The sequence below is a fragment of the Oenanthe melanoleuca genome, linkage group LGE22 (assembly GCF_029582105.1).
Source record: "Oenanthe melanoleuca isolate GR-GAL-2019-014 linkage group LGE22, OMel1.0, whole genome shotgun sequence".
Taxonomy (NCBI): Eukaryota; Metazoa; Chordata; class Aves; order Passeriformes; family Muscicapidae; genus Oenanthe; species Oenanthe melanoleuca.
Window position 1 is genome coordinate 1,644,460 of NC_079363.1, and position 24,477 is coordinate 1,668,936.

The window sequence follows — 24,477 nt, forward strand, 5'->3', positions numbered from 1 at the left end:
GGCGGGGCGGGGAGGGAAGCGGGGTGTCCCCCCCCCCAAATCCCCGGCGCTGCCCCGCCCGGCCCCGCCCGCCCCGCGGCCCCGCGCCAGGTGCATTCCCGGGCACGCTCCGCTCCGCCGCTACCGGGGAGCCGCGATGGAGCCGCACCGGCACCGGGAGCGGCCCCGGGCGCTGCTGCTGCTGCTGCCGCTGCTGCTCCGCGCCCCCGCGCCCGGCTCCGCGCAGGCAGGTGAGCACCGGCACCGGCACCGGCGGAACCGGGGCTGCGCCGCGGGACCGGGAAAAGGGGAAACGAGGAAACACCGGAACGCGCGGGGGTCCCGGGAGGGGCGGCGACCGCGGGAGCGCTCCGGGTCCCGGCGGTGCCGCTGTCCCGGTTCCGCCGGTACCGGACCCGGGTCCTATCCCGGCAATTCTCGCCCGTGGGGGCGTCCCGGGTTCCCCCGGCGCTGTCCCGGAGGGAACCCCACGGCTCCGGGATCGCCGGGACCGGCACCGAAACCCCCCCGGGACTGCGGCTCGGGCGGGGCTGGGGCTCGGTGACCCCTCGCGGGCTCGGTGCCGGGTTCGGTGCCATTTTCCGGGACTCGGTGGCGTCTCGGGGGTCGGTCCCACGCTCGGTGTTCATTCCCGGGGGTCAATCCCGGGGCTCGGTGCTCCCTCCCTGGCCCGGTCCCGTTCTCAGTACCCCCTCCCCGGTTCTGTCCCGCTCCCGGTTCCCCCTCCCGCGCTCGGCACCTGCGGCCCCGCAGCTGCCCGGGCTAATTTTAGGCTGCGGGGCCGGGTCCCGGCGATGCCTTTGGGATCCGGGCGCGACCCCCGAGGGGGCCGGGGGGGATCCTTCAGGGGGGACCCCCGGCGGGTTCCCGGCCCTGCCCGCGCCGCACCCCCGGCACCCCGGAAGGGCCGCGGCCGCCCGGGAGTTGTTTTTCAATCCCCAAAGGAAAAACACCGAGGGCTGGACGCGCAGGTGGGGCCGGCGTCACCCCAAAAACGCCGCCGGTGCCCGGGGGTACCTGGGGGGTGCCCGGGGTGGGGGGCACACACGGGGGGACCCCTGGCTGTGTCCCCTCGCTCCATGTGCCACCGGCGACGCCTCGGGTGCCACCCACGGGCTGCGGATCCCCCGGCGGGAGAGGCATCTGGGGGGGCTCGGGGACATCTGGGGGGGCTCGGGGACACCTCGGGGGTCTCAGGGACACCTTGGGGACAGCGAGGGGAGCGGCCCTAACGCTGCACCCCCAAATCCCCGTCTCTGAGAGCCCCCTTTGTTCGGGACCGGGGCCCGGCGCACACAGCCCCCTTTGTGCCGGGGGCCGAGGGCAGGAGGTCGCTCCGAGCCCCTCCCGGTGCCCCCCCCGGTTCCCCGGTGCTATTCCTGGCGGCGGGGGCCGCGGTGGCACGCGGCTGATAGCGGGGACGTGCCGGAGCTGCCAGCGGGGCCCCGCGCTGATTACGCCGGTCCCGCCGCCGCCGCGGCGCCCGGGGAATGCGGGGGGGACCCCCAGCATCGCCCCCCACCCACCCCCACCCCGGGCAGGTGCACCGCCCAAAATCCCCCCGTGGGACCCTCGTTAATGATTCCCCGTTAATGATTCCCCCGGTGATCCGGGAGCAGCGGGTGGGCGCTGCCCCCAGCACTCCGGGGGGTTCCATGGGGGTCGCACACCCCCTGTTCCGGCCCCCCCTCCCTCCCCGTGCCGCTGCCATCGCAGCTGGGACCTTTTTTTAGCCCCTTCCCTGCTCAAATAGCCCGGCCGGGGCGGGGGGGCCCGGCCCGTGCGTGCCCCGAGCTCCGCCGCCGCCCCCGGAGGGTCCCGGTTCGCACAAAGCCGCCTTTGACCGCAGCCCCCCCCGCGCCGGGGCCTGAGTCACGTCTGCGAGTCTGGGGGGGCCCCGCACCCCTCGGTGCCCCCGGGGGTCCCGGTTTGGGGGGCTCAGACCCCCCCCCTCAATCCCGCCCGCCACAATCGCGGCTTTGTGCGGGGCCGGGGAGGGGGCCCCGCGCACAAAGGGGGTTCTGTGCGCCCACGGACAGAGCGGGGCGGGGGGGACACCGAGCCCCGCGCCCCCGCGGGACCCCGCGCCCCCGGACCGGGGGTGTCCCGGGCCCGGCCCTGGGGCGGCGGCGGGGCCGAAGTCCGGGCGGGCGTGGCGGGGCGGGGGGGCCGAGCCCGAGGCGCCCGCCTTGCGCAAGGCTCGCCCGGCCGGTTCGGGCACCGCGAGGGAGGGGAGGGACCGGAGGGGACGGGACGGGGCAGGACCCGGGGCGGGGACAGCGCTGGGGGCGGTGGGGAGCGGTGGGGGACACGGACACCGTGGGCAGGGTGGCGTGGAGGCGACGAGGACATCGTGGAAAGGACAGGGACATCGTGGGGGCACTGCCATAACCTGGACACCGTGGAGGGGACAGGGCCACCGTGGAGGGGACAGGGCCACCATGGAGGGGACAGGGACATTGAGGTGGGGACATGGCCGTTGAAGGGGTGACAGAGCCGTCTTTGAGGGGTCATGAGCGCGGCCACCATGTGCAGGACAGGGCCAGCTGGGAGGAGACACTGCAGTGACCGTGCAGGAGGTGCTGTGGCCACGCAGGGGTGGCCCTGGTGGCCCTGCTGTCTGTGATGGCTGTGGTGGCCCTGGTGGCTCTGGTGGCTCTGGTGGCTCTGGTGGCTCTGGTGGCTGTGGTGGTTGTGATGGCCCTGGTGGCCCTGCTGTCTGTGATACCCCTGGTGGCCATGGTGGCCCCAGTGGCCCTGGTGGCCCCGGTAGCCGTGGTGGCCCCGGTGGCCCCGGTGACCCTCGCTGCCCGCAGTGTGCGCGGGGACGCTGAACGGGCTGAGCGTGACCGGGGACGCGCAGCACCAGTACCAGACCCTGCACAAGATGTACAACAACTGCGAGATCGTCATGGGCAACCTGGAGATCGTCCTCATCGACCACAGCCAGGACCTCTCCTTCCTCCAGGTGACCCACGGGGGGCCACTGAGGGGGGACGGGGACCACAGAGGGGACAGGGACCACAGAGGGGACAGTGCTGCAGTGAGCCAGGGGAGGACATGGCAGTTTGGAGGTGACATGGTGACCATGACCAGCTGGGGGGGGACATGCCCAGCTGGGAGGTGACCTGGCCACCCTGTCCCCGTGTTTGTGGCCAGCCCCAGTGCCCGGTTCAGAGGTGACCTGGCCACCGTGGCCAGCCAGGGGGGGACATGCCCGGTTCGGAGGTGACCTGGTCACCTGTCCCCGTGCCCGTGGCCAGCCCAGTGCCCGGTTCGGAGGTGACCTGGCCACCCTGTCCCCGTGCCCGTGGCCAGCCCAGTGCCCGGTTCGGAGGTGACCTGGCCACCTGTCCCCGTGCCCGTGGCCAGCCCCTGTCCCCGGTCCCCGCAGACCATCCGCGAGGTCACCGGCTACATCCTGATCGCCATGAACGTGTTCGCGGCGCTGCCGCTGCAGAACCTGCGCGTCATCCGCGGCACGCAGTTCTACGAGGATCGCTTCGCGCTCTTCGTGCTGCTCAACTACAACCCCAACAACACCCAAGCGCTGCGGCAGCTGCGGCTCAACCAGCTCACGGGTGCGCCACGGGGACACGGGGACAGGGGGACAGTGGGACAGGGGACACGGGACAGGGGGACATGGGACAGGGGACAGGGACACGAGGACACGGGGACACGGGACAGGGGGACACGGGGACATGGGACAGGGGGACACGGGGACATGGGGGGACAGGGGGACACGGGGACACGGGGACACGGGACAGGGGACAGGGGGGGACAGGGGACATGGGGACATGGGGACAGGGACACGGGGGGGGCAGCGGGACAGCGGGACACGGGGGGACATGGAGGGGATGGGGAGGACATGGGGGGACAGCGGGACACGGGGACACGGGGACATGGGGGACACAGGGACACGGGGGGACATGGAGGGGATGGGGAGGACATGTGAGGACAGGGGGGACACGGGGACACGGGGAGGACACCGGGAGGGGACAGGGAGAGCACGGGGGAGACAAGGAGACACGGGGACACGGGAGAGGGGACAGCTCGAGGGGACACGGGGGAAACACGGGGACACGGTGGGGACACGGTGGGGACACAGGGACAGCACGGGAGGGACACAGGAGAACGCGGGGGCCATGGGGACAGGGGAGGACACGGGGACACAGAGGGACGGGGGGAACACGGGGACACGTTGGGGACACAGGGACAGCACAGGGGAACACGGGGGACATGGGGACACGGGAGGATATGGGGACACGGGGGGACATGGGGGGGACACAAGGGTGACACGGGGGGACGCAGGGACAGCACGGGGAGGACAGCACGGGTGGGGACACCATGGGGAGGGGACAGCATGGGGAGCTGGGGACATCGTGTGGGACTTGGGGACATGGTGGAGAGGGAACACCGCGGGGTGGGGACATGGCGGGGTGGGGACATCGCGGGGAGCTGGGGACGTGGCGGGCTGTCCCCCCTCGTCACCCCTGTGACCCCCTGTCGCGCAGAGATCCTGGCGGGGGGGGTGTACATCGAGAAGAACGCGCAGCTGTGCCACGTGGACACGGTGGAGTGGAGGGACATCATGAGGGACACGCGGCTGGAGCCGCTCGTGAGGGACAACGGGCACGGCTGTGCGTGGGGACGGGGATGGGGGAAAGGGACAGGGACAGGGCTGTGCGTGGGGACAGTGGGGCTTTGGGGTCACTCCTGGGTTCGGGGTCACTTTGGGGTTGACCCCTGGTTTTGAGCTGACCCGAGTTTAGGGTGAACCCTGTTTTTGGGGTCACTCCTGGGTTTGGAGTCACTTCGGAGTCACCCTTGGGTTTGGGGTCACTTTGGGGTGACCACTTGGTTTGAGGTGACCCCTGGGTTTGGAGTGAACCCTGCTTTTGGGGTTCCTTTGGGGTCACCCTGGGTTTGAGGACTCCTCTGAGTTTGGGGTGGCTTTGGGGTCACCCTGGTTTTGGGGTCCCTATGGGGGTCACCTTGGGCTTGAGGTAGTCCCTGGGTTTGGGGCCACTTCTGGGTTTGGGGTCTCCCCTGTGTTTGGGTCCCTTTGGAGTTCCCCCCGTTTTTGGGGTCCCTCTGGGGTGACCCCCTGTTTTTGGGGTCCCTCTGGGGTTTCCCCTGTTTTTGGGGTCCCTCTGGGGTTCCCCCGTGTTTTTGGGGTCCCTCTGGGGTGACCCCCCGTGTTTGGGGTCCCTCTGGGGTTCCCCCCCGTTTTTGGGGTCCCTCTGGGGTTCCCCCCTGTTTTTGGGGTCCCTCTGGGGTGACCCCCGTGCTGTCCCACAGGTGCCCCGTGCCACGAGAGCTGCGGCGGTCACTGCTGGGGGCCGGGCCCTGAGGATTGCCAGAAATGTGGGTACGGGGCTCGGGGGGGGGGGGTTGGGGGTGGGCCAGCCCCCCCGGTGACCCCCGGTGACCCCCGATGACCCCCTGACCCCCCGACCCCCCTGTCCCCGCAGTGACCAAGACCATCTGCGCCCCGCAGTGCAACGGGCGCTGCTTCGGCCGCGCGCCCAACGAGTGCTGCCACGAGGAGTGCGCGGGCGGCTGCACCGGGCCCCTGCGCACGCACTGCTTCGTACGTGCGGCTGTCCGTGTGTCCGTCTGTCTGTCCGGCTGGCTGGCTGTGTGTCTGGCTGGCTGGCTGTCCGCCCCTGTGTTCACCTGTCCGTGTGTCCGTGCGACTGTGTGCCCAACCGTCCACCGCTGTGTCCGTCCATCCATCCATCCATCCATCCATCCATCCATCCATCCATCCATCCGTACATCCATCCATCCATCCATGTGTCTGTCCATCCATCCATCCATCCATCCATCCATCCATCCATCCATCCATCCATCCATGTGTCCGTCCGTCCATCCATCCATCCATCCATCCATCCATGTGTCCGTCCGTCCATCCATCCATCCATCCATCCGTCCATCCATCCATCCATCCATGTGTCTGTCCATCCATCCATATCCATCTGTCCATCTGTCCATCCATGCGTCTGTCTGTCCCTCCATCCATCCCTGTGTCCATCCCCATGTCCATCCCTGTGTCCATCCCATGTCCATCTGTCCATCTGTCCATCTGCCCATCCCATGTCCATCTGTCCACCCCATGTCCATCTGTCCGTCCCCAGGCCTGCCGCCACTTCAACGACAGCGGCTCCTGTATCCCGCTGTGCCCATGGCTGTGTCCATCTGTCCATCCATGCTTCTGTCTGTCCCTCCATGAATCCCTGTGTCCATCCCCATGTCCATCTGTCCATCTGTCCGTCCCATGTCCATCTGTCCGTCCGTCCCCAGGCCTGCCGCCACTTCAACGACAGCGGCTCGTGCGTCCCGCTGTGTCCATCCCTGTGTCCATCTGTCCATCCATGCTTCTGTCTGTCCCTCCACCCATCCCTGTGTCCGTCCCCATGTCCATCTGTCCATCTGTCCATCCCATGTCCATCTGTCCATCCCCATGTCCATTTGTCCATCTGTCCATCTGTCCATCTGTCCATCTGTCCCCAGGCCTGCCGCCACTTCAACGACAGCGGCTCGTGCGTCCCGCTGTGCCCATGGCTGTGTCCATCTGTCCATCCATGCTTCTGTCTGTCCCTCCATCCATCCCCGTGTCCATCCCCATGTCCATCTGTCCATCCCATGTCCATCTGTCCGTCCGTCCCCAGGCCTGCCGCCACTTCAACGACAGCGGCTCGTGCGTCCCGCTGTGCCCATGGCTGTGTCCATCCCTGTGTCCATCCCTGTGTCCATCCCCATGTCCATCTGTCCATCTGTCCATCCCATGTCCATCTGTCCATCCCCATGTCCATCCCCATGTCCATTTCTCCATCTGTCCCCAGGCCTGCCGCCACTTCAACGACAGCGGCTCCTGCATCCCGCTGTGCCCATGGCTGTGTCCATCCCATGTCCATCTGTCCATCCCATGTCCATCTGTCCATCCCCATGTCCATCCCCATGTCCATTTGTCCATCTGTCCGTCCCCAGGCCTGCCGCCACTTCAACGACAGCGGCTCCTGCGTCCCGCTGTGCCCATGGCTGTGTCCATCTGTCCATCCATGCTTCTGTCTGTCCCTCCGTGAATCCCTGTGTCCATCCCCATGTCCATCTGTCCATCCCCATGTCCATCTGTCCGTCCGTCCCCAGGCCTGCCGCCACTTCAACGACAGCGGCTCGTGCGTCCCGCTGTGCCCGCAGCCGCTCATCTACAACAAGCTCACCTTCCAGCTGGAGCCCAACCCCGACACCAAGTACCAGTACGGGGGGGTCTGCGTGCGGGAGTGCCCCCGTGAGTCGGGACCTGGGGGGTTCTGGGGGGCTCCGGGGGGGGATTTGGGGCGGCTGGAGGTGACCCCGGGGGTGTCCCGCAGATAATTTCGTGGTGGATCAGAGCTCGTGCGTGCGCGCCTGCCCCAACGACAAGATGGAAGTGGAGAAGAACGGGCTGAAGATCTGCGAGCCCTGCGCGGGGCTGTGCCCCAAAGGTGCGGCCCGGGGGTGTCCTGGGGGGGCTGCGGGTGTCCTGGGACCCCCCCCCGAACCCCCTGCCCGCCCCCCACAGCCTGCGAGGGCACCGGAGCCGGCAGCAAGTACCAGACGGTGGATTCCAGCAACATCGACACCTTCGTCAACTGCACCAAGATCCTGGGCAACCTCGACTTCCTCATCACCGGCCTGGAGGGGTGAGGGGCGGGACTGGGGTTCGGGGGGGTTTGGGGGTTCGTGGGGGGGTTGGGGGGGTTCGGGGGAGGGGTTTGGGGGGTTCAGGGGTGATTTGGAGGTTCAGGGGTGGGATTTGGGGGGTTCAGAGGGGTTTGGGGGGTTCAGGGGGGGATTTGGGGGGTTCGGGGGAGGGGTTTGGAGGGTTCAGGGGGGATTTAGGGGGTTCAGGAGTGATTTGGGGGGTTCAGGGGGAGGGGTTTGGGGGGGTTCAGGTGTGGGGATTTGGGGGGTTCAGAGGTGTGATTTAGGGGGTTCAGGGATGGGATTGGGGGGGGTTCAGGGGGGATTTGGGGGGTGCAGACCCCGGCCCAGCCCCGCTGACCGCTCCGGCCCCACAGGGACCCCTGGCGGAACATCTCGGCGCTGGACCCGGAGAAGCTGAACGTGTTCCGGACCGTGCGGGAGATCACGGGTGAGGAGGGGCTGAGACCCCCCTGGAGCCCCCCCGGGACCCCCCTGGAGCCCCCCCGGACCCCCGGGGCCGCGCTGAGCCCGCGCTGTCCCCGCAGGGTACCTCAACATCCAGTCCTGGCCCAAGCACATGCACAACTTCAGCGTCTTCTCCAACCTCGAGACCATCGGGGGACGGAGCCTCTACAAGTGAGGAGCCCCCGGCGCGTGTCCCGGGACCCTCCCCGGCATCCCCGGCCCCTGAATTCCCCGTTTTCCCTAATTCCTGAACTCCCCGTTTTCCCCAGTTGCCGAATTCCCTGTTTTCCCCAATTCCTGAACTTCCCGTTTTCCCAAATCCCTGAATTCCCCGTTTTCCCTAATTCCTGCCTCCCCCGACATCCCCGATCCCTGAATTCCCGGTTTTCCCCAATTCCCGAATTCTCCGTTTTCCCCAATCCCTGAATTCCGTTTTCCCTGCTCCTTGAATTCCCTGTTTTCCCCAATTCCCGAATTGCCCATTTCCCCAAATTCCTGAACTCCCCTTTTTCCCCAATTCCCGAATTCCCGGTTTTCCCCAATCCCTGAATTCCATTTTCCCCAATCCCGCATCCCTCCATCCCTGGATCCCGCTCATCCCGGCGCTCCCCGTCCCCGTGTCCTTGTCCCTGGATCCCCTCCCTCCCTCCCGGAGCATCTCCTCAATCCCAGAACATTTCCCGGCTCCCGGAGCAGCTCCTGGAGTATCTGGGAGGGTCCTTTCCTTCTCGGGGCATCCCCCCGGTCCCGGTTCATCCTTTGGTTCCCGGTTCATCCCTCGCTTCCGGAGCAGCTCCCGGAGCATTCCCTGGTTCCCGGAGCATCTCCCGGTTCCAGGAGCAGCTCCGGGCTCCCGGAGCATCCCCTCACTCTGGGTTCATTCTCCGACTCCCGGAGCGCCCCCAGCTCCCAGAGCATCCAAATTCCCGGAGCATCCCCGATTCCCGGAGGATTTCCTGGCTCCCTGACCACCACCAGAGCACCCCCGGCTCCCGGAGCAGCTCCCGGAGCATCCCAATTCCCGGAACATTCCCCGGCTTCCAGAGCATTCCCAGCTCCCGGAGCATCCCCTCACTCCCGGAGCATCCCCAATTCCCGGAGGATTTCCTGGCTTCCTGAGCACCCCCAGAGCACCCCCGATTCCCAGAGCACCCCCAGCTCCTGGAGCTCCCCGGGCTCCCTGAGCATCCCAATTCCCGGAGCATCCCCGATTCCCGGAGGATTTCCTGGCTTCCTGAGCACCCCCAGAGCACCCCGCAATTCCCGGAGCACCCCCAGCTCCTGGAGCACCCCCCTCACTCCCGGAGCCCCCCCGGCTCCCGGAGCATCCCAATTCCCGGAACATTCCCGGCCCCCAGAGCACCCCCTCACTCCCGGAGCCCCCCCGGCTCCCCGAACTCCCCTTTCCCCCCCCAGCCGCGGTTTCTCGCTGCTGATCATGAAGAACGAGAACGTGACGTCGCTGGGGCTGCGCTCGCTGCGGGAGGTGAGCGCGGGCCGCGTGTACATCACGGAGAACCGGCGGCTCTGCTTCCTGCACACCGTGCACTGGGCGCGCCTCAGCCGCAGCCGCGCCGACCTCGACATCCGCAACAACCGGCCCCGCAGCAAGTGCCGTGCGTGGGCAGGGCTGGGGAGGGGGCGCGGGACCCCCCGGCGCCTGCTGGGCGCCCCCAGACCCCACTGAGACCCCCCCGTCCGTCCCATGGGGAGGGGACACCGGGACCCCCAGACCCCACACTGAGCTTCCCCGTCTGTCCTATGGGGAGGGTTCACCGGGACCCCCAGATCCAGCACTGAGACCCCTCCGTCTGTCCTATGGGGAGGGGGCGTGGGACCCCTAGGGACCTGCTGGGCGCCCCCAGACCCCACTGAGACCCCCCCGTCCGTCCTATGGGGAGGGTTCACCGGGACAGGGACCCCTCTGTCTGTCCCATGGGGAGGGGGACACGGGGACCCCCAGACCCCACACTGAACCCTCGTCCTTGCCGCAGGGAGGGGGCGTGGGACCCCCCCCCCGGGACCTCCTGGGCGCCCCCAGACCCATCAGAGGGGGCGCGGGGCGTTCCAAAGGGAGGGAGACACGGAGACAAATGGAGCCCTCGAGATATCCCCACTGTTCGTCCCATGGGGAGGGGGACACCGGGACCCCCAGATCCTGCACTGAGACCCTCCCCCATCCAATCTGTCCCACCAGGGAGGGGGTGTGGGACCCTCTGGGACCCCTCGGGCAGCCCCAGAGCCCGTGCTGAGCTCCCCCACCCCTCCGAGAGCCCGGGGACCCCCCAGCCCCACCCTGACCCCATGGGTGACCCCCACCCCGACCCCATGGGTGACCCCAGCCCCACCCTGACCCCATGAGTGACCCCCAGCCCCACCCTGACCCCATGGGGGTGACCCCCAGCCCGCGGTGACCCCGCTGTCCCCGCAGAGCAAGAGGGGAAGGTTTGTGACCCGCTGTGCTCGGCCGAGGGCTGCTGGGGGCCGGGGCCCGGGCAGTGCCTGTCCTGCCGCTACTACAGCCGGAGGGGGGTCTGCGTGTCCACCTGCCGCTTCAGCGAGGGGTCAGCGGGCACGGGGGCACGGGGGGCACGGGGGGCACGGGGGACATTGGGGACAAGGAGTGACACGGGGTCACGGGGGGCACGGGGGATGTGGAGGCCACCTGGGTGGGCACTGGGGAGGGGTCGTGGGGTGGGAGATCAGCCCCAGGGTGGGCGGGGGGGTGGGTCCCAGGGTGAGGTGGACACTGAAAGAGGGACCCCAGGGTGGGGTGGACACTGTCAGGGTGACCCTATGTCGCGATCCTGGTGACCCCCCCCCCCCGGCCATGTCGCGATCCCGGTGACCCCCCCCCGTCCATGTCGCCATCCCGGTGACCCCCCCCCCCGGCCATGTCGCGATCCCGGTGACCCCTCCCGCCGCCCGCAGGGACCCGCGCGAGTTCTCGCAGGACGGGGAATGCTCCGAGTGCCACCCGGAGTGCGAGCGCATCGACGGCGGCGCCACCTGCAACGGCTCGGTACGGCCCCCCCGCGCCGCCCCCGCCGTCCCCGCGCTGTCCCCAGCCCTGTCACACCCCCCCGACCCCCCCCCACAGGGCGCCGACACCTGCACGCGCTGCGCTCACTATCGCGACGGGCCGCACTGCGTGGAGCGATGTCCCGACGGGGTCCTGGGCGAGCGCGGCCCCATCTACAAATACCCGGACGGGAGCCGCGAGTGCCGGCCCTGCCACGAGAACTGCACCCGGGGGTGCGGGGGCACCGGGGGGCACCGGGGGCACCGGGGCGGGCGGGGTCCCAAAATGTCTTTGGGGAGCAGGGTGGGGGTCCTGGGGAATCACTGGGGACAGGATGGGGGTCCCAAAATCCCTTTGGGGAGCAGGGTGGGGGTCTTGGGGAATGGTTTGGGGCAGGGTGGGGGGGTCCCGGGCAGGGTGGGGGTCCCAAAATGTCTTTGGGGAGCAGGGTGGGGGTCCTGGGAAATCACTGGGGACAGGATGGGGGTTCCCAAAATCCCTTTGGGGAGCAGGGTGGGGGTCCTGGGGCATCGTTTGGGGCAGGGCAGGGGTCTTGGGGCATCCTTAGGGGCAAGGTGGGGGTCCTAAAATCTCTTTAGGGAGCATGGTGGGGGTCCTGGGGCATCACTTGGGGCAGGGTGGGGGGGTCCCGGGCAGGGTGGGGGTCCCAAAATCTCTTTGGGGAGCAGGGTGGGGGTCCTGGAGCATCATGGGGGGCCTGGTGGGAGTCCTGGGGCATCATTTGGGGCAGGGTGGGGGGCTACGGGGAGGGTGGGGGGCTCAGGACCCCACTGGGATAAGGGTGGAGGTTCCCAGGACCCCGTGGAGGGCAGGGTGGGGGTCCCAAAATCTCTTTAGGGAGCAGGGTGGGGGTCCTGAGGTATCATTTGGGGCAGGGTGAAAGGGCCCCGGGCAGCGTGGGGGTCCCAAAATCTCTTTAGGGAGCAGGTTGGGGGTCCTGGGCATCACTGGGGGCATTTTGGGGACCCCGCGGGACGCAAGTTGCGGTGAAATTGGGGGGTCTCCCCCCCGCGCTGACCCCCGTGTCCCTCCCCACAGCTGTGTGGGGCCGCTGCTGCGGGACTGCCTGGGGGACCCCCTGCCCGTGTCCAGGTACCGCGGGGGAGGCGACATCCCGGGGGGTGTGGGGACATCCGGGGGGTGTGGGGACATCCCGGGGGGTGTGGGGACATCCCGGGGCGTGCGGGGACATCCCGGGGGGGGCGGGGACATCCCGGGGGGTGTGGGGACATCCCGGGGGGTGTGGGGACATCCCGAAGGGCTACAGGGACCCCGAGGGGCTGCGGGGACCCTAACCCTGTGCCCGTCCTTGTCCCCATCCCTATCCTGTCCCGTCCCATCCCCATTTCCATCCCGTTCCCATCCCGGTCCGGTCCCGTTTCTGTCCCTGTCCCCATCCCCGTTCCCATCCCCGTCCCTTTCTCGTCCCCATCCCGTTCCTGTCTCATTCCTGTTCCCGTTCCCATTCCCGTTCCCATCCTGTTCCTGTTCCCATTCCGTTCCTATCCCGTTCCCATTACCGTTCCCGCCCCCGTTCCCGCCCCCGTTCCCGTTCCCATTCCCATCCCGTTCCCGTCCCGTTCCCGTTCCCATTCCCATTCCCATTCCCATTCCCATCCCGTTCCCATTCCCATTCCCATTCCCATCCCGTTCCCGGTCCGGTCCCGGTCCGGTCCCGTTCCCGTTCCCATTCCCATCCCGTTCCTGCCCCCATTCCCGTTCCCGTTCCCATTCCCATTCCCGTTCCCGTCCCATTCCCATTCCCATTCCCATTCCCATTCCCATTCCCATCCCGTTCCCGTTCCCGTTCCCGTTCCCATTCCCATCCCGTTCCCATTCCCATCCCGTTCCCATTCCCGTTCCCGCCCCCGTTCCCGTTCCCATCCCGTTCCCGCCCCCGTTCCCGTTCCCGTCCCGTTCCCATTCCCATCCCGTTCCCATTCCCATTCCCATCCCGTTCCCGTTCCCATTCCCATCCCGTTCCCGGTCCGGTCCCGGTCCGGTCCCGTTCCAGGCGCGCCCCGACGCTGATCGCGGTCATGGTGGTCGGGGCCGTTTTCCTCTCGTGCTCTCTGGTGCTGCTGGCGCTGCTCTACTGGCGCGGCAAGAAGATCCAGAAGAAACGCGCGATGCGGCGCTACCTGGAGCGGGGCGAGGTCAGCGCCGGGACCGGGAGGGACCGGGAGGACCGGGAGAAACCGGGAGGGACAGGGAGAAACCGGGAGGGGAACCGGGAGGGACGGGAGAAACAGGGAGCGCCACCGGGAGGAACCGGGAGGGGAACCGGGAGAAACCGGGAGAAAGCGGGAGGAGAACCGGGAAGGACCGGGAGGGACCGGGAGCGGCCCCGGGACGGCGGGGAAGGGGAGGGGCGGGGCCAGCCCGGTCCTGTGTCCCGCCGGGCCGGAGCCGTGTCCGGCCCTGGCCAGCCCCGTCCCCGCCCCTCTCCATCTCTGCTTCCATCCCAGTCACTCTTCATCCTTGTCCTGCTGTGCTGCTGTCCCTGTCCCCGTCCCTGTCCCCTTTTCCTGTCCCTGTCCCTGCTCCCGTTCCATCCCTGTCCCTACCCCTGCCCATGTCCCTGTTCCTTTCTCTTTCACTGTCCCCGTTCCTGTTTCCATTCCCTTTCCCGTCCTTGTCTCCATCCTGCTCCATTCCTGTGTCCGTTCCTGTCCCCATCCCTGTTCCTGTTCTTATCCTGCTCCATCCCCATCTCTGTTCTGAACCTGTTTTGTCCCCGTCCCTGTCCCTGTCCCTGTCCCTGTCCCTGTTCCCGTTCCCATTCCCATTCCCATCCCCATTCCCATTCCCGTTCCCATTCCCTGTCCCCATTCCCTGTCCCCGTTCCCATTCCCGTTCCCATTCCCCCGTTCCCTGTCCCCATTCCCTGTCCCTATTCCCGTTCCCATTCCCGTTCCCATTCCCATTCCCGTTCCCATTCCCCATTCCCTGTCCCCATTCCCTGTCCCTATTCCCGTTCCCATTCCCTGTCCCTATCCTGTTCCCATTCCCGTTCCCATTCCCATTCCCGTTCCCGTTCCCGTTCCCTGTCCCCCCAGAGCCTGGAGCCGCTGGATCCCAGTGAAAAAGCCAACAAGGTCCTGGCCCGGATCTTCAAGGAGTCGGAGCTGAAGCGCCTCAAGGTGCTGGGCTCGGGGGTCTTCGGCACCGTGCACAAGGTGGGCTTGGGGGTTGGGGAGGGGCTGGGGGGCCATCCCACTGATCCCATCCCAAATCCCAACCCACTGATCCCATCCCAAATCCCATCCCAAATCCCAACCCACTGATCCCATCCCAAATCCCATCCCATTGATCCCATCCCATAGATCCCACTGATCCCATTGATCCCATCCCAAATCCCATCCCAAATCTCAACCCACTGATCCTATCCCATAGATCCTACTGATCCCATTGATCTCATCCCAAATCCCATCCTAAATCCCATCCCATTGATCCCACTGATCCCATTGATCCCACTGATCCCATCCCAAATCCCATCCTGTTGATCCCATCCCATAGATCCCATTCCAAATCTCATTCCAGTGATCTCATTGATCCCATCCCATTGACCCTATTCCACTGATCCCATTGATCCCATGCTATTGATCTCATTCCACTGATGCCATCCTCTCCCATCAATCCCATCCCATCCCAAATCCCATCCCATTGATCCCATCCCATTGATCCCATCCAATTGATCTCATTGATCCCATCCAATTGATCCCACTGATCCCACTGATCTCACTGATCCCATCCCGTCCCATTCCATCCCATCCCACCCCATCCCATCCCATTGATCCCATTGATCCCATCCCACTGATCCCACTGATCCCACTGATCCCATCCCATCCCATAAATCCCCGCAGGGTATCTGGATCCCGGACGGGGATTCCATCAAGATCCCGGTGAGCATCAAGGTGATCCAGGACTGGAGCGGGCAGCAATCCTTCCACGCCGTCACCGACGTGAGTGCCGGGGGGTCTGCGGGAATTTTGGGGTCCCCATTGGGCTGGGGGGGTCTGAGGGAATTTTGGGGGTGCTCCAGGATCCCTGTGGGGCCAGGGGCTGGGTTGGGGGGGCTCTGGGGGTGGTTTGGGGGAGTTCTGGGGCCAGGAAGGGGCTGGGGGTGCCCTGGGGTGCTCTGGGGGTTCCCCTGGGAGCGAGGAATGGATTTGGGGTGCTCTGGGGCCACAGGAGGGGTTCAGGATGAGTTCCAGGAGTCCTCCTGGGGTTTGGGGGTGCTCTGAGTGTCCCCCTGGATCTGAGGGTGCTCTGGGGGTCCCCTCTGGGGCAGGGTGGGGTTCAGGGGGTGCTCTGGGTGTCCTTCTGGAGCCAGGGATGGGTTTGGGGGTGTTCTGGGGACGCTCTGGGGGTGCTCTGAGTGTCCTCCTGAATCCTGGGGTGCTCTGGGGGTGCTCCGGGTGTGTCCCCCTGGATGCAGGGGCGGGTTTGGGGGTGCTCCGGGTGTCCCCCTGAATCCTGGGGGTGCTCTGGGTGTGTCCCCCTGGATCCGGGGGTGGGTTTGGGGATGCTCAGGGTGTCCCCCCGGTGCTGTGGGTGGATTTGGGGGTGTCCATGTGTGTGTCCCTGGATCCGGGGGTGGATTTGGGGATGCTCGGGGTGTGTTCCCCCGAACCCGGGGGTGTTCTGGGTGTGTCCCTCTGGATCCGGGGGCGGGTTTGGGGATGCTCAGGGTGTCCCCCTGAATCCTGAGGGTGCTCTGGGTGTGTCCCCCTGAACCCGGGGGTGCTCTGGGTGTGTCCCCCTGAATCCTGGGGGTGCTCTGGGTGTGTCCCCCTGGATCCCGGGGGTGCTCTGGGTGTGTTCCCCCGAACCCGGGGGTGTTCTGGGTGTGTCCCCCTGGATCCCGGGGGTGCTCTGGGGGTGCTCTGGGTGTGTCCCCCCGAACCCGGGGACACTCCCCGTGCCCCCCCGGGTTCTGACCGTGCCCCCCCAGCACATGCTGGCCATCGGCAGCCTGGACCACTCGTACATCGTGCGGCTGCTGGGGATCTGCCCGGGCCCGCAGCTGCAGCTGGTGACGCAGCTGCTGCCGCTGGGCTCGCTGCTCGAGTACGTGCGCAAGAACCGCGGCAGCATCAGCCCGCAGCTGCTGCTCAACTGGTGCGTGCAGGTGGCCAAGGTCAGTGACGGTGGCCAAGGTCAGTGACGGTGGCCAAGGTCAGTGACAGTGGCCAAGGTCAGTGATAGTGGCCAAGGTCAGTGTGGGTGGCCAAGGTCAGAGAGGGTGGCCAAGGTCAGTGCCAGTGGCCAAGGTCAGTGCCAGTGGCCAAGGTCAGTGACAGTGGCCAAGGTCAGTGAGGTGGCCAAGGTCAGTGCGGGTGGCCAAGGTCAGTGCGGGTGGCCAAGGTCAGTGACAGTGGCCAAGGTCAGTGCGGGTGGCCAAGGTCAGTGCTGGTGGCCAAGGTCAGTGACGGTGGCCAAGGTCAGTGTGGGTGGCCAAGGTCAGTGAGGGTGGCCAAGGTCAGTGACGGTGGCCAAGGTCAGTGTGGGTGGCCAAGGTCAGTGACAGTGGCCAAGGTCAGTGACGGTGGCCAAGGTCAGTTCAGGTGGCCAAGGTCAGTGAGGGTGGCCAAGGTCCTAAAAATTGGGAGTCAGACATGGTAAAGGGTTTTTTGGGAGTGTCCTGCTCTGATCTTGCTCTGGTCCTAAAAACTGAGAATCCGACAGGGGGAAGGGTTTTGAGGCATTTCCTGTTGGTGCCTTTCTCTTTTAAAAATTGAAATTCAGACACAGTGAAGGGTTTTTGGGGTGTTTCCTGTCAGTGTCTTTCTCAGTCCTAGAAATGCTGGATCCCATTTTTTCGGGGGATGTACTACCTGAATCCATATAATATACACATAAAAAAGTTTACAAAATAAATAATACAGAAAAAAAATACAGAAAAGACCAAAAACCCAAAAATAAATAAATAACAAATAGAGAAAAGATAAAACCCACCCTCAGATCCCCAATTTTTTTTAGAGGATGTACTACCTGGAGGAGAAGCACCCCAATCTGGATCCCATTTTTAGGGGATGTATTACCTGGAGGAGAAGCACCCCGATTTGAATCCAAATTTTTAAGGGATGGATTACCTGGAGGAGGTGCACCCCAACCTGGATCCCATTTTTTAGGGGATGTATTACCTGGATCAACAGAATATATATATAAAATAAATACACCAAATAAATAAATAACAAATAGAGAAAAGATAAAACCCACCCTCAGATCCCCATTTTTTTTAGGGGATGTATTACCTGGATCAATATAATATATATATATATAATAAATACACAAAATAAATAAATGACAAATACTGAAAATACCAAAAATCACCTCAGCACCCCAACCTGGATCCCATTTTTTAGGGGATGTACTACCTGGAGGAGCACCGCATGGTGCACAGGAACCTGGCTGCCCGGAACGTTCTGCTCAAGTCTCCCAGCCAGGTGCAGGTGGCCGATTTTGGGATCGCTGACCTGCTCTACCCCGATGACAAAAAGTATTTCTACAACGAGGTCAAGGTGGGGGCATCCCCTAAATGCCACCTGGGTCACCTGTTCTGCACCCCTGGGACCCCCCAAATCCCATCCCCAGTGTCCCCAGCAACCAGGAATGTCCCATCCCCTCTGTGTCACCTCTAGGACCCCCCAAATCCCATCCCCAGTGTCCCCAGCACCCAGGGGTGTCCCCATCCCCTCTGTGTCACCTCTAGGACCCCCCAGATCCCATCCCCAGTGTCCCCAGCACCCAGGGGTGTCCCCATCCCCTCTGTCCCCACCCCCCGAGTCCCACCCCCTCTATTCTCCCCGTCCTCCCCCCGCCGTGTCCCCTCCCCTCCGTGTCCCCTCCGTGTCCCCGCGCTGTCCCCGCGCTGTCCCCGTGTCCCACCGCCCCTTTTCCCGCAGACCCCCATCAAGTGGATGGCGCTGGAGAGCATCCACTTCGGCAAGTACACGCACCAGAGCGACGTCTGGAGCTACGGTGAGCTCAGACCCGTGTCCCCCGTGTCCCCTCTGTGTCCCTCGGTGTCCCTCGGTGTCCCTCTTGTCTCTCTCGGTGTCCCCCAGTGTCCCCCTTGTTCCCCTCGGTGTCCCCCGTATCCCCGCGGTGTCCCCTCGCTGTACCCCGGTGTTCCCCTTGTCCCTCCCGCTGTCCCCAGTGTCCCCTCGTGCCCACCCGGTGTCCCCTCGTGTCCCCCCGTGTCCCCCCTAGTGTCCCCCCGTGTCCCTCGGTGTCCCCTCGTGGTCTCCCGGCGTCTCTCGATGTCCCCCGTTGTCCCCCGTGTACCCCTGGTGTCCCCCGGTGTCTCTCGATGTCCCCCGGTGTCCCCCCGGTGTCCCTCGGTGTCCCTCCCGGTGTCCCCTGCTGTACCCCCGTGTCCCCACCGTGTCCCTCGGTGTCCCCTGGTGTCCCCCTTGTCCTCCCGTGTCCCCCTCGGTGTCCTCCCCGGTGTCCCCCGTGTCCCGGTGTCACTGTCCCGTCCCCAGGGGTGACGCTGTGGGAGGTGATGACGTTCGGGGCCGAGCCCTACGCGGGGATCCCCCGTGTCCCCCCGTGTCCCCCGTGTCCCCCGTGTCCCCGGTGTCCCCCGTGTCCCCGCTGTCCCCCCGTGTCCCGGTGTCACTGTCCTGTCCCCAGGGGTGACGCTGTGGGAGATGATGACGTTCGGGGCCGAGCCCTACGCCGGGATCCGCCTGGCCGAGGTGCCCGATCTGCTGGAGAAGGGCGAGCGCCTCTCGCAGCCGCACATCTGCACCATCGACGTCTACATGGTGATGGTCAAATGTGAGTGGGGGGCGGCGGGGGGTCCCGGGGGGTCCCCAGGGCTGGGCGGGGTCCTGCTGCTGTCCCCAGGGCTGGGCGGGGTCCTGCTGCTGTCCCCAGGGATGTCCCCATTCCCAGGAGGGTCCCGGCCCTGTCCCCAGCGCTAAGCCGCGTCCTGCTGCTGTCCCCAGAGCTGTCCCTGTTGGCTGGAGGGTCCTGGCCCTGTCCCCATTCCTGTCCCCAGCCCTGTGGCAGGTCCCTGCTGCTGTCCCCAGCCCTGTCCCCATTCCTGTCCCCAGCCCTGTCCCCATTCCTGTCCCCAGCCCTGTGGCAGGTCCCTGCTGCTGTCCCCAGCCCTGTCCCCATTCCTGTCCCCAGCCCTGTCCCCATTCCTGCTCCTGTCCCCAGCCCCAGGAAGGTCCTGCCCACGTCCCTGTCCTCGGGGCCAGCTCCTGTCCCTGTGTCCATCCCTGTCCCCGTCCCCAGGGGGGGTCCTGGCCGTGTCACCATCTCCAGGACCAGGTCCTTGCTGTGTCCCCAATCCCGGGGCCATGTCCTAGCCCTGTCCCAGGCTGTGTCCTGACCGTGTCCCCACCCCCGTGACCGTGTCCCTGCCGTGTCCCCACCCCCGTGACCGTGTCCCTGCAGTATCCCCAACCCCTGACCGTATCCCCAATCCCGTGACCGTGTCCCCACCCCCGTGACCGTGTCCCCGCCGTGTCCCCACCCCCTGACCGTGTCCCCGTGTCCCCCCAGGCTGGATGATCGATGAGAACATCCGCCCCACCTTCAAGGAGCTCGCCAACGAGTTCACCCGCATGGCGCGGGACCCGCCGCGCTACCTGGTCATCAAGGTGAGCCCCCAAATCCTCCCGAGCCCCCCCAGACACCCCCAAATCCTCCCAGACCCTCCAGACCCCCCTGAACCCTCCCAGACCCCCCTGAGCTACCTGGTCATCAAGGTGAGCCCCCAAATCCTCCCGAACCCCCCCAGACCTCCCCAAACTACCTGATGATCAAGTGAGGCCCCCCAGACCCCCTCCAGACACCCCCAGACCCCCCAAACCTGACCCAGGACCCCCCTGGTGATCGAGGTGAGGTCCCCCCCAGACCCCCCGAACCCCCCAAATCCTGACCCGGGACCCCCCCCCTCCCATACCTGGTGATCAAGGTGAGCCCCCCAAACCCCGAACCCCCCAGTCCTGACCCGGGACCCCCCCCCAGCAGGAGAGCGGGGCCGCGCCCCCCGCCGAGCCCCCCACCCTCAGTGACAAGGAGCTGGACGAGGTGGAGACGCTGGAGCTGGAGGAGGAGGAGGAGGAGGAGCTGGAGCTGCCCTTCGGCCTCTCGCCGGGGCTGTACCCGCAGCGCCCGCGGGGCAGCTGCGCCCGGGTGAGACCCCCGGGGGGCTCGGGGGGCTCGGGGGGACTCGGGGGAGGTGTCCTGGGGGGTGACACGGGGGTCTGGGAGGTGACACGGGGGACTGGGAAGTGACTTTGGGGTCTGGGAAGTGACACGGGGGTCCCAGGGTGTGGCATGGGGCAGGGTCCTGCGATGTGACGCAGCGTCCTGGGGTGTCACACACGGTCCTGGGGTGTCACACACGGTTCTGGGGTGTCACATGGGGGCCTGGGAGGTGACACAAGGTCCTGGGAGGTGACACCGGGTCCTGGGAGGTGACACGGGGGTCCCGGGGTGTGACAGTGGGGACTGGGAGGTGGCACCGAACAGGATGGGGGCACAGAGTCCCGGGATGTGACACGGTGTCCTCGTGGTGCCAGCTCTGCCCTGTCCCCGCGGTGTCCCCGCGGTGTCCCTGTGGTGCCAGCTCCTCTCTCCGTGTCCCCGTCATGTCACCGCAGTGTCCCCGCGGTGCCAGCCCCTCTGTCCCCGTGTCCCCGTGGTGTCCCCGTGGTGTCCCCGCGGTGTCCCTGTGGTGCCAGCTCCCCAGTCTCCGTGTCCCCGTTATGTCCCCGCAGTGCCAGCCCCGTGTCCCCCTGTCCCCGTGTCCCCGTGTCCCCGTGTCCCCGCGGTGTCCCCGCGGTGTCCCCGCGGTGCCAACCCCGTGGCCCCCTGTCCCCGTGTCCCCGCAGAGCCCGAGCCTGCTGAGCGCCCCCGCCGGGTACATCCCCATGAACCAGCCGGGCCTGGGCTGCCCCCGACAGGTACCGGGGGTCGGGGGGCTCGGGGGGGGCTCGGGGGGGCTCTGGGGGGCTCTGGGGGGCTCGGGGGGGCTCTGGGGGGCCAGAGAGGGGACACAAAGGGGTGACAGGGGTGGCCGTGAGGAGTGGCAGGAAGCGGGGAGGGGTCTGCAGGGGTCCCTCAGGTTGGGGGGGGGGGGGTCCCAGGGAGGGGGGAGGTGGCAGCGTTGGGGTCACCCCCGACCCCCAGTGTCCCCCGGGAGGCGGTCCCGGGGAAGATTTGGGGTCCTGGGGCGGGTTTGGGGTCCTGGGGCAGATTTGGGGTCCCGGGGAGGTTTGGGGTCCTGGGGAAGGTTTGGGATCCCGGGGAAGATTTGGGGTCCTGGGGCGGGTTTGGGGTCGCAGGGAGGTTTGGGATCCCGGGGAAGATTTGGGGTACCCCCTGCCCCCCGCTGTCCCCAGGGTGGGGGGTCCCAGAGCAGATTTGGGGTGCTCCCTTAACCCCCACTCTCCCCAGGACAGGGGGGTCCCGGGGTTGGTTTGGGGTCCCAGGCAGGTTTGGGGTGCCCCCCTGACCCCTGCTGTCCCCAGGGCTGGAGGGTCCCAGGCAGATTTGGGGTCCCGTGACAAATTTGGGGTCCCAGGCAGGTTTGGGGTCCCGGGGCAGGTTCGGGGTGCCCCCCTGACCCCCGCTGTCCCCAGGGCGGGGGGTCGCGGCCCCCCCGGCGCAGCCGGCAGGAGTCCCCGGGCCGGACGGTGTCGGAGTCGTCCGAGGGTCGCGGCACCGCCTCGGAGCTGGAGCTGGGTGAGGGGGGGTCCCTGGGCGGGAGCCTCTGCCGCAGCCTCCGCTCGCGGGGGGACAGCGCCTACCTGTCCCAGCGGGAGAGCCTCCCCCCGCCGCCCCCCGGCTCCGACGGCAGCGAGGAGGACCCCAACGGCTACGTCACCCCCAACTGCGCCCTCCGAGGTGAGGGGGGGTCCTGCCGGGGGTCCCAGATCGCTGCCTGGGGGCTGGGGGGGGTCTGAACATTCGTGGGGGTCTTGGGGAGGGGGGATCCTATCCTTTGAATCGAGTCTGGGGGCTTCCCCCGTCCTTGGGGGTCTTGGGGAGGGGGGGATCCTGTCCTTTGAATCGAGTCTGGGGGCTTTCCCCGTCCTTGGGGGTCTTGGGGAAGGGGGTCCCATCACTTTGAATTGGGTTTTGGGGCTCCCCCCGTCCTTGGGGGTCTTGGGGAGGGGGGGTTCTGTCCCACTGGATTGGGTCTGGGGGCTCCCCCCCATTTATGGGGGTCCTTATGGGGGGGTCTTTTCCCACTGGGTCGGGTCTGGGGGGGTCCCGTCCCGCAGGATTTGGGGGTCTCTGTGGCTCTAGGGAGGGTCCATCCCCTGTTTTTTGGGGTGGGGGTCCAGGTTGGGGTGGGGGATCATTCAGGGGTAATTATTTAGGATTTCGGGCTGGGCTGAGGCCCCCCCCCCAAACCCCAAACCGAGGGTCGGGGGTCCCCGGGAGAGCTCGGGGGGATCCTGGCCCGTGTGTGACGCCCCTTCCCCAATGTGTGACGCCCCCTCCCCGCTGTGTGACGCCCCCTCCCCAATGTGTGACACCCCCTCCCCAATGTGTGACCCCCTCCCCAATGTGTGACCCCCTCCCCAATGTGTGACGCCCCCTCCCCCCAATGTGTGACCCCCCCACCCAATTCCCCAATGTGTGACCCCCTCCCCAATGTGTGACCCCCCTCCCCAATGTGTGACCCCCCCCCCTTCCCCAATGTGTGACCCCCTCCCCAATTCCTCGCTGTGTGACGCCCCCTTCCCCAATGTGTGACCCCCCCTCCCCAATGTGTGACACCCCTTCCCCATTGTGTGACGCCCCTCCCCGCTGTGTGACACCCCCTCCCCAATGTCTGACGCCCCCTCCCCAATGTCTGACGCCCCCTCCCCTGCAGACACGGACCCCGCGGGGCGCTCGCCGCCGGAGGAGGAGGAGGAGGAGTACGAGTACATGAACCGGCGGCCGGGGGGCGCCCCCCGAGCCCCCCAACCCCGGCCGGCCTCGCTGGAAGAGCTGGGCTACGAGTACATGGAGGTGGGCTCCGAGCCGGGGGGACCCCAAAACCGGGGGGGGACAGCGCACGGTGACGAGGCCGAGGATGACGAAGAGGACGAAGAAGAGGATTACGAATACATGAACAAACAGCCGCGGCTCAGCCGCTCGCTGGGCACCGAGAGGCCCCCCCGGCACCACGGCTACACCGACATGAGGGCGGGGGACCCCCCCGCGACCCCCCCGGAGGAGGAGCAGGGCTACGAGGAGATGGAGGCGGTGCTGGGGCCGCGCTGCCCCGGCTGCCGCAGCCCCCCCGCCCCCGGCATGAAGCCCCTGCGGAGTTTGGAAGCCTCGGACTGCGCCTTCGATAATCCCGATTATTGGCACAGCCGCCTCTTCGCCAAGGCCGATGCTCAGCGGACGTAGGGGACCCCCCCCCCCAACACCCGCCATGGGACCCCCCAAAAATCGGGGGGTTCATGTTGATATGAAGGATCCCGCCCCCACCCTTGGGGGATGAGCTGCAGCGGGGTTAGGGAGGGGGTTTGGGGGTCTCAGCTCTTTTGGGGGGGCTTCTGTGCCCTCCCCCTCCGGTGTTTTGGGTGGGGGGGAGCCGAGCCTGAGCATGCCGAGGTGGGGAGGGGGCGGTGGAGACCCCCTGGATCCCCCCTGGATCCCCCTCCCATCTTTACTTTCTTCCCCCCACTCACTGAAGGTGCTCCCCAAATCCCTGGGGGGGTCTGGGGTCCCCGGAGGGTCCCCGGGGGGGCCGGGGGTCCCCGCCCAGAGCAACAGACGAGGTCAGGCGGGATTTCTGAAGGACCCCAGACTCATTTTCAGGTTTCCCCATTCCCTGCTGAGTGAAGGTTTGGGGTGTCCCCCCTCCCCTGAGGTCAGGGGGGACCCCCGGGATCCCTTTTTGGGGTGTTTCCCCCGGTTTTTCGGGGGCTGCCCCGGTTGTGGGGAGGGGGATCCCTCGCTCAGGGATCGCCCCCGACCCCGGGGGTCGCGCGAGATGAGTGAAAATAAAGGAATTTGAATAAAAGCGTCGGGGCTGAGGTTTGGGGGGCTGGACTGGGGGGTCGTGGGGGCAACACCGAGCCGGGGATCGGGACCGTGAACCAGGGACAGCGACAGCCCCGGGCAGTGACCGGTCCCAGTGCTGGGGGGGCTTGACCGGGGGTCGAAGGGAGCACCGAGGGGGGGTACGGAGGGATTTGGAACATGACACTGAGGCGGGTGAGCGAGTTCAGTGGTCCGGGGACAGCAGGGACCGGTCCCGGTGCCGAAATTCCAGAGCCGCCCCTTCATCCGCCTAC

General features: G+C 66.8%; 1 protein-coding gene across 2 annotated transcripts; it reads left to right on the plus strand.

The window, feature by feature from the left end:
* The first annotated feature begins 60 nt into the window (after positions 1-60).
* Positions 61-24,200, plus strand: ERBB3 (erb-b2 receptor tyrosine kinase 3). Of its 2 annotated transcripts, none has more exons than XM_056514936.1 (28): positions 61-230; positions 2,817-2,968; positions 3,395-3,581; positions 4,515-4,640; positions 5,302-5,367; positions 5,475-5,593; positions 7,153-7,294; positions 7,377-7,490; positions 7,568-7,688; positions 8,067-8,140; positions 8,238-8,328; positions 9,574-9,773; positions 10,589-10,721; positions 11,089-11,179; positions 11,258-11,412; positions 12,239-12,292; positions 13,215-13,356; positions 14,260-14,379; positions 15,067-15,165; positions 16,158-16,343; positions 17,572-17,727; positions 18,112-18,187; positions 18,845-18,991; positions 19,727-19,824; positions 20,195-20,362; positions 21,064-21,135; positions 21,814-22,078; positions 23,058-24,200. In XM_056514936.1, the coding sequence occupies exons 1-28, from the start codon at positions 137-139 to the stop codon at positions 23,582-23,584; spliced, it is 3,975 nt and encodes a 1,324-aa protein (XP_056370911.1). In that variant the 5' UTR covers positions 61-136; the 3' UTR covers positions 23,585-24,200. The 2 variants fall into 2 exon arrangements, with proteins under 2 accessions (XP_056370911.1, XP_056370912.1); XM_056514937.1 differs by having other exon boundaries at positions 20,198-20,362.
* Positions 24,201-24,477: the final 277 nt, after the last annotated feature.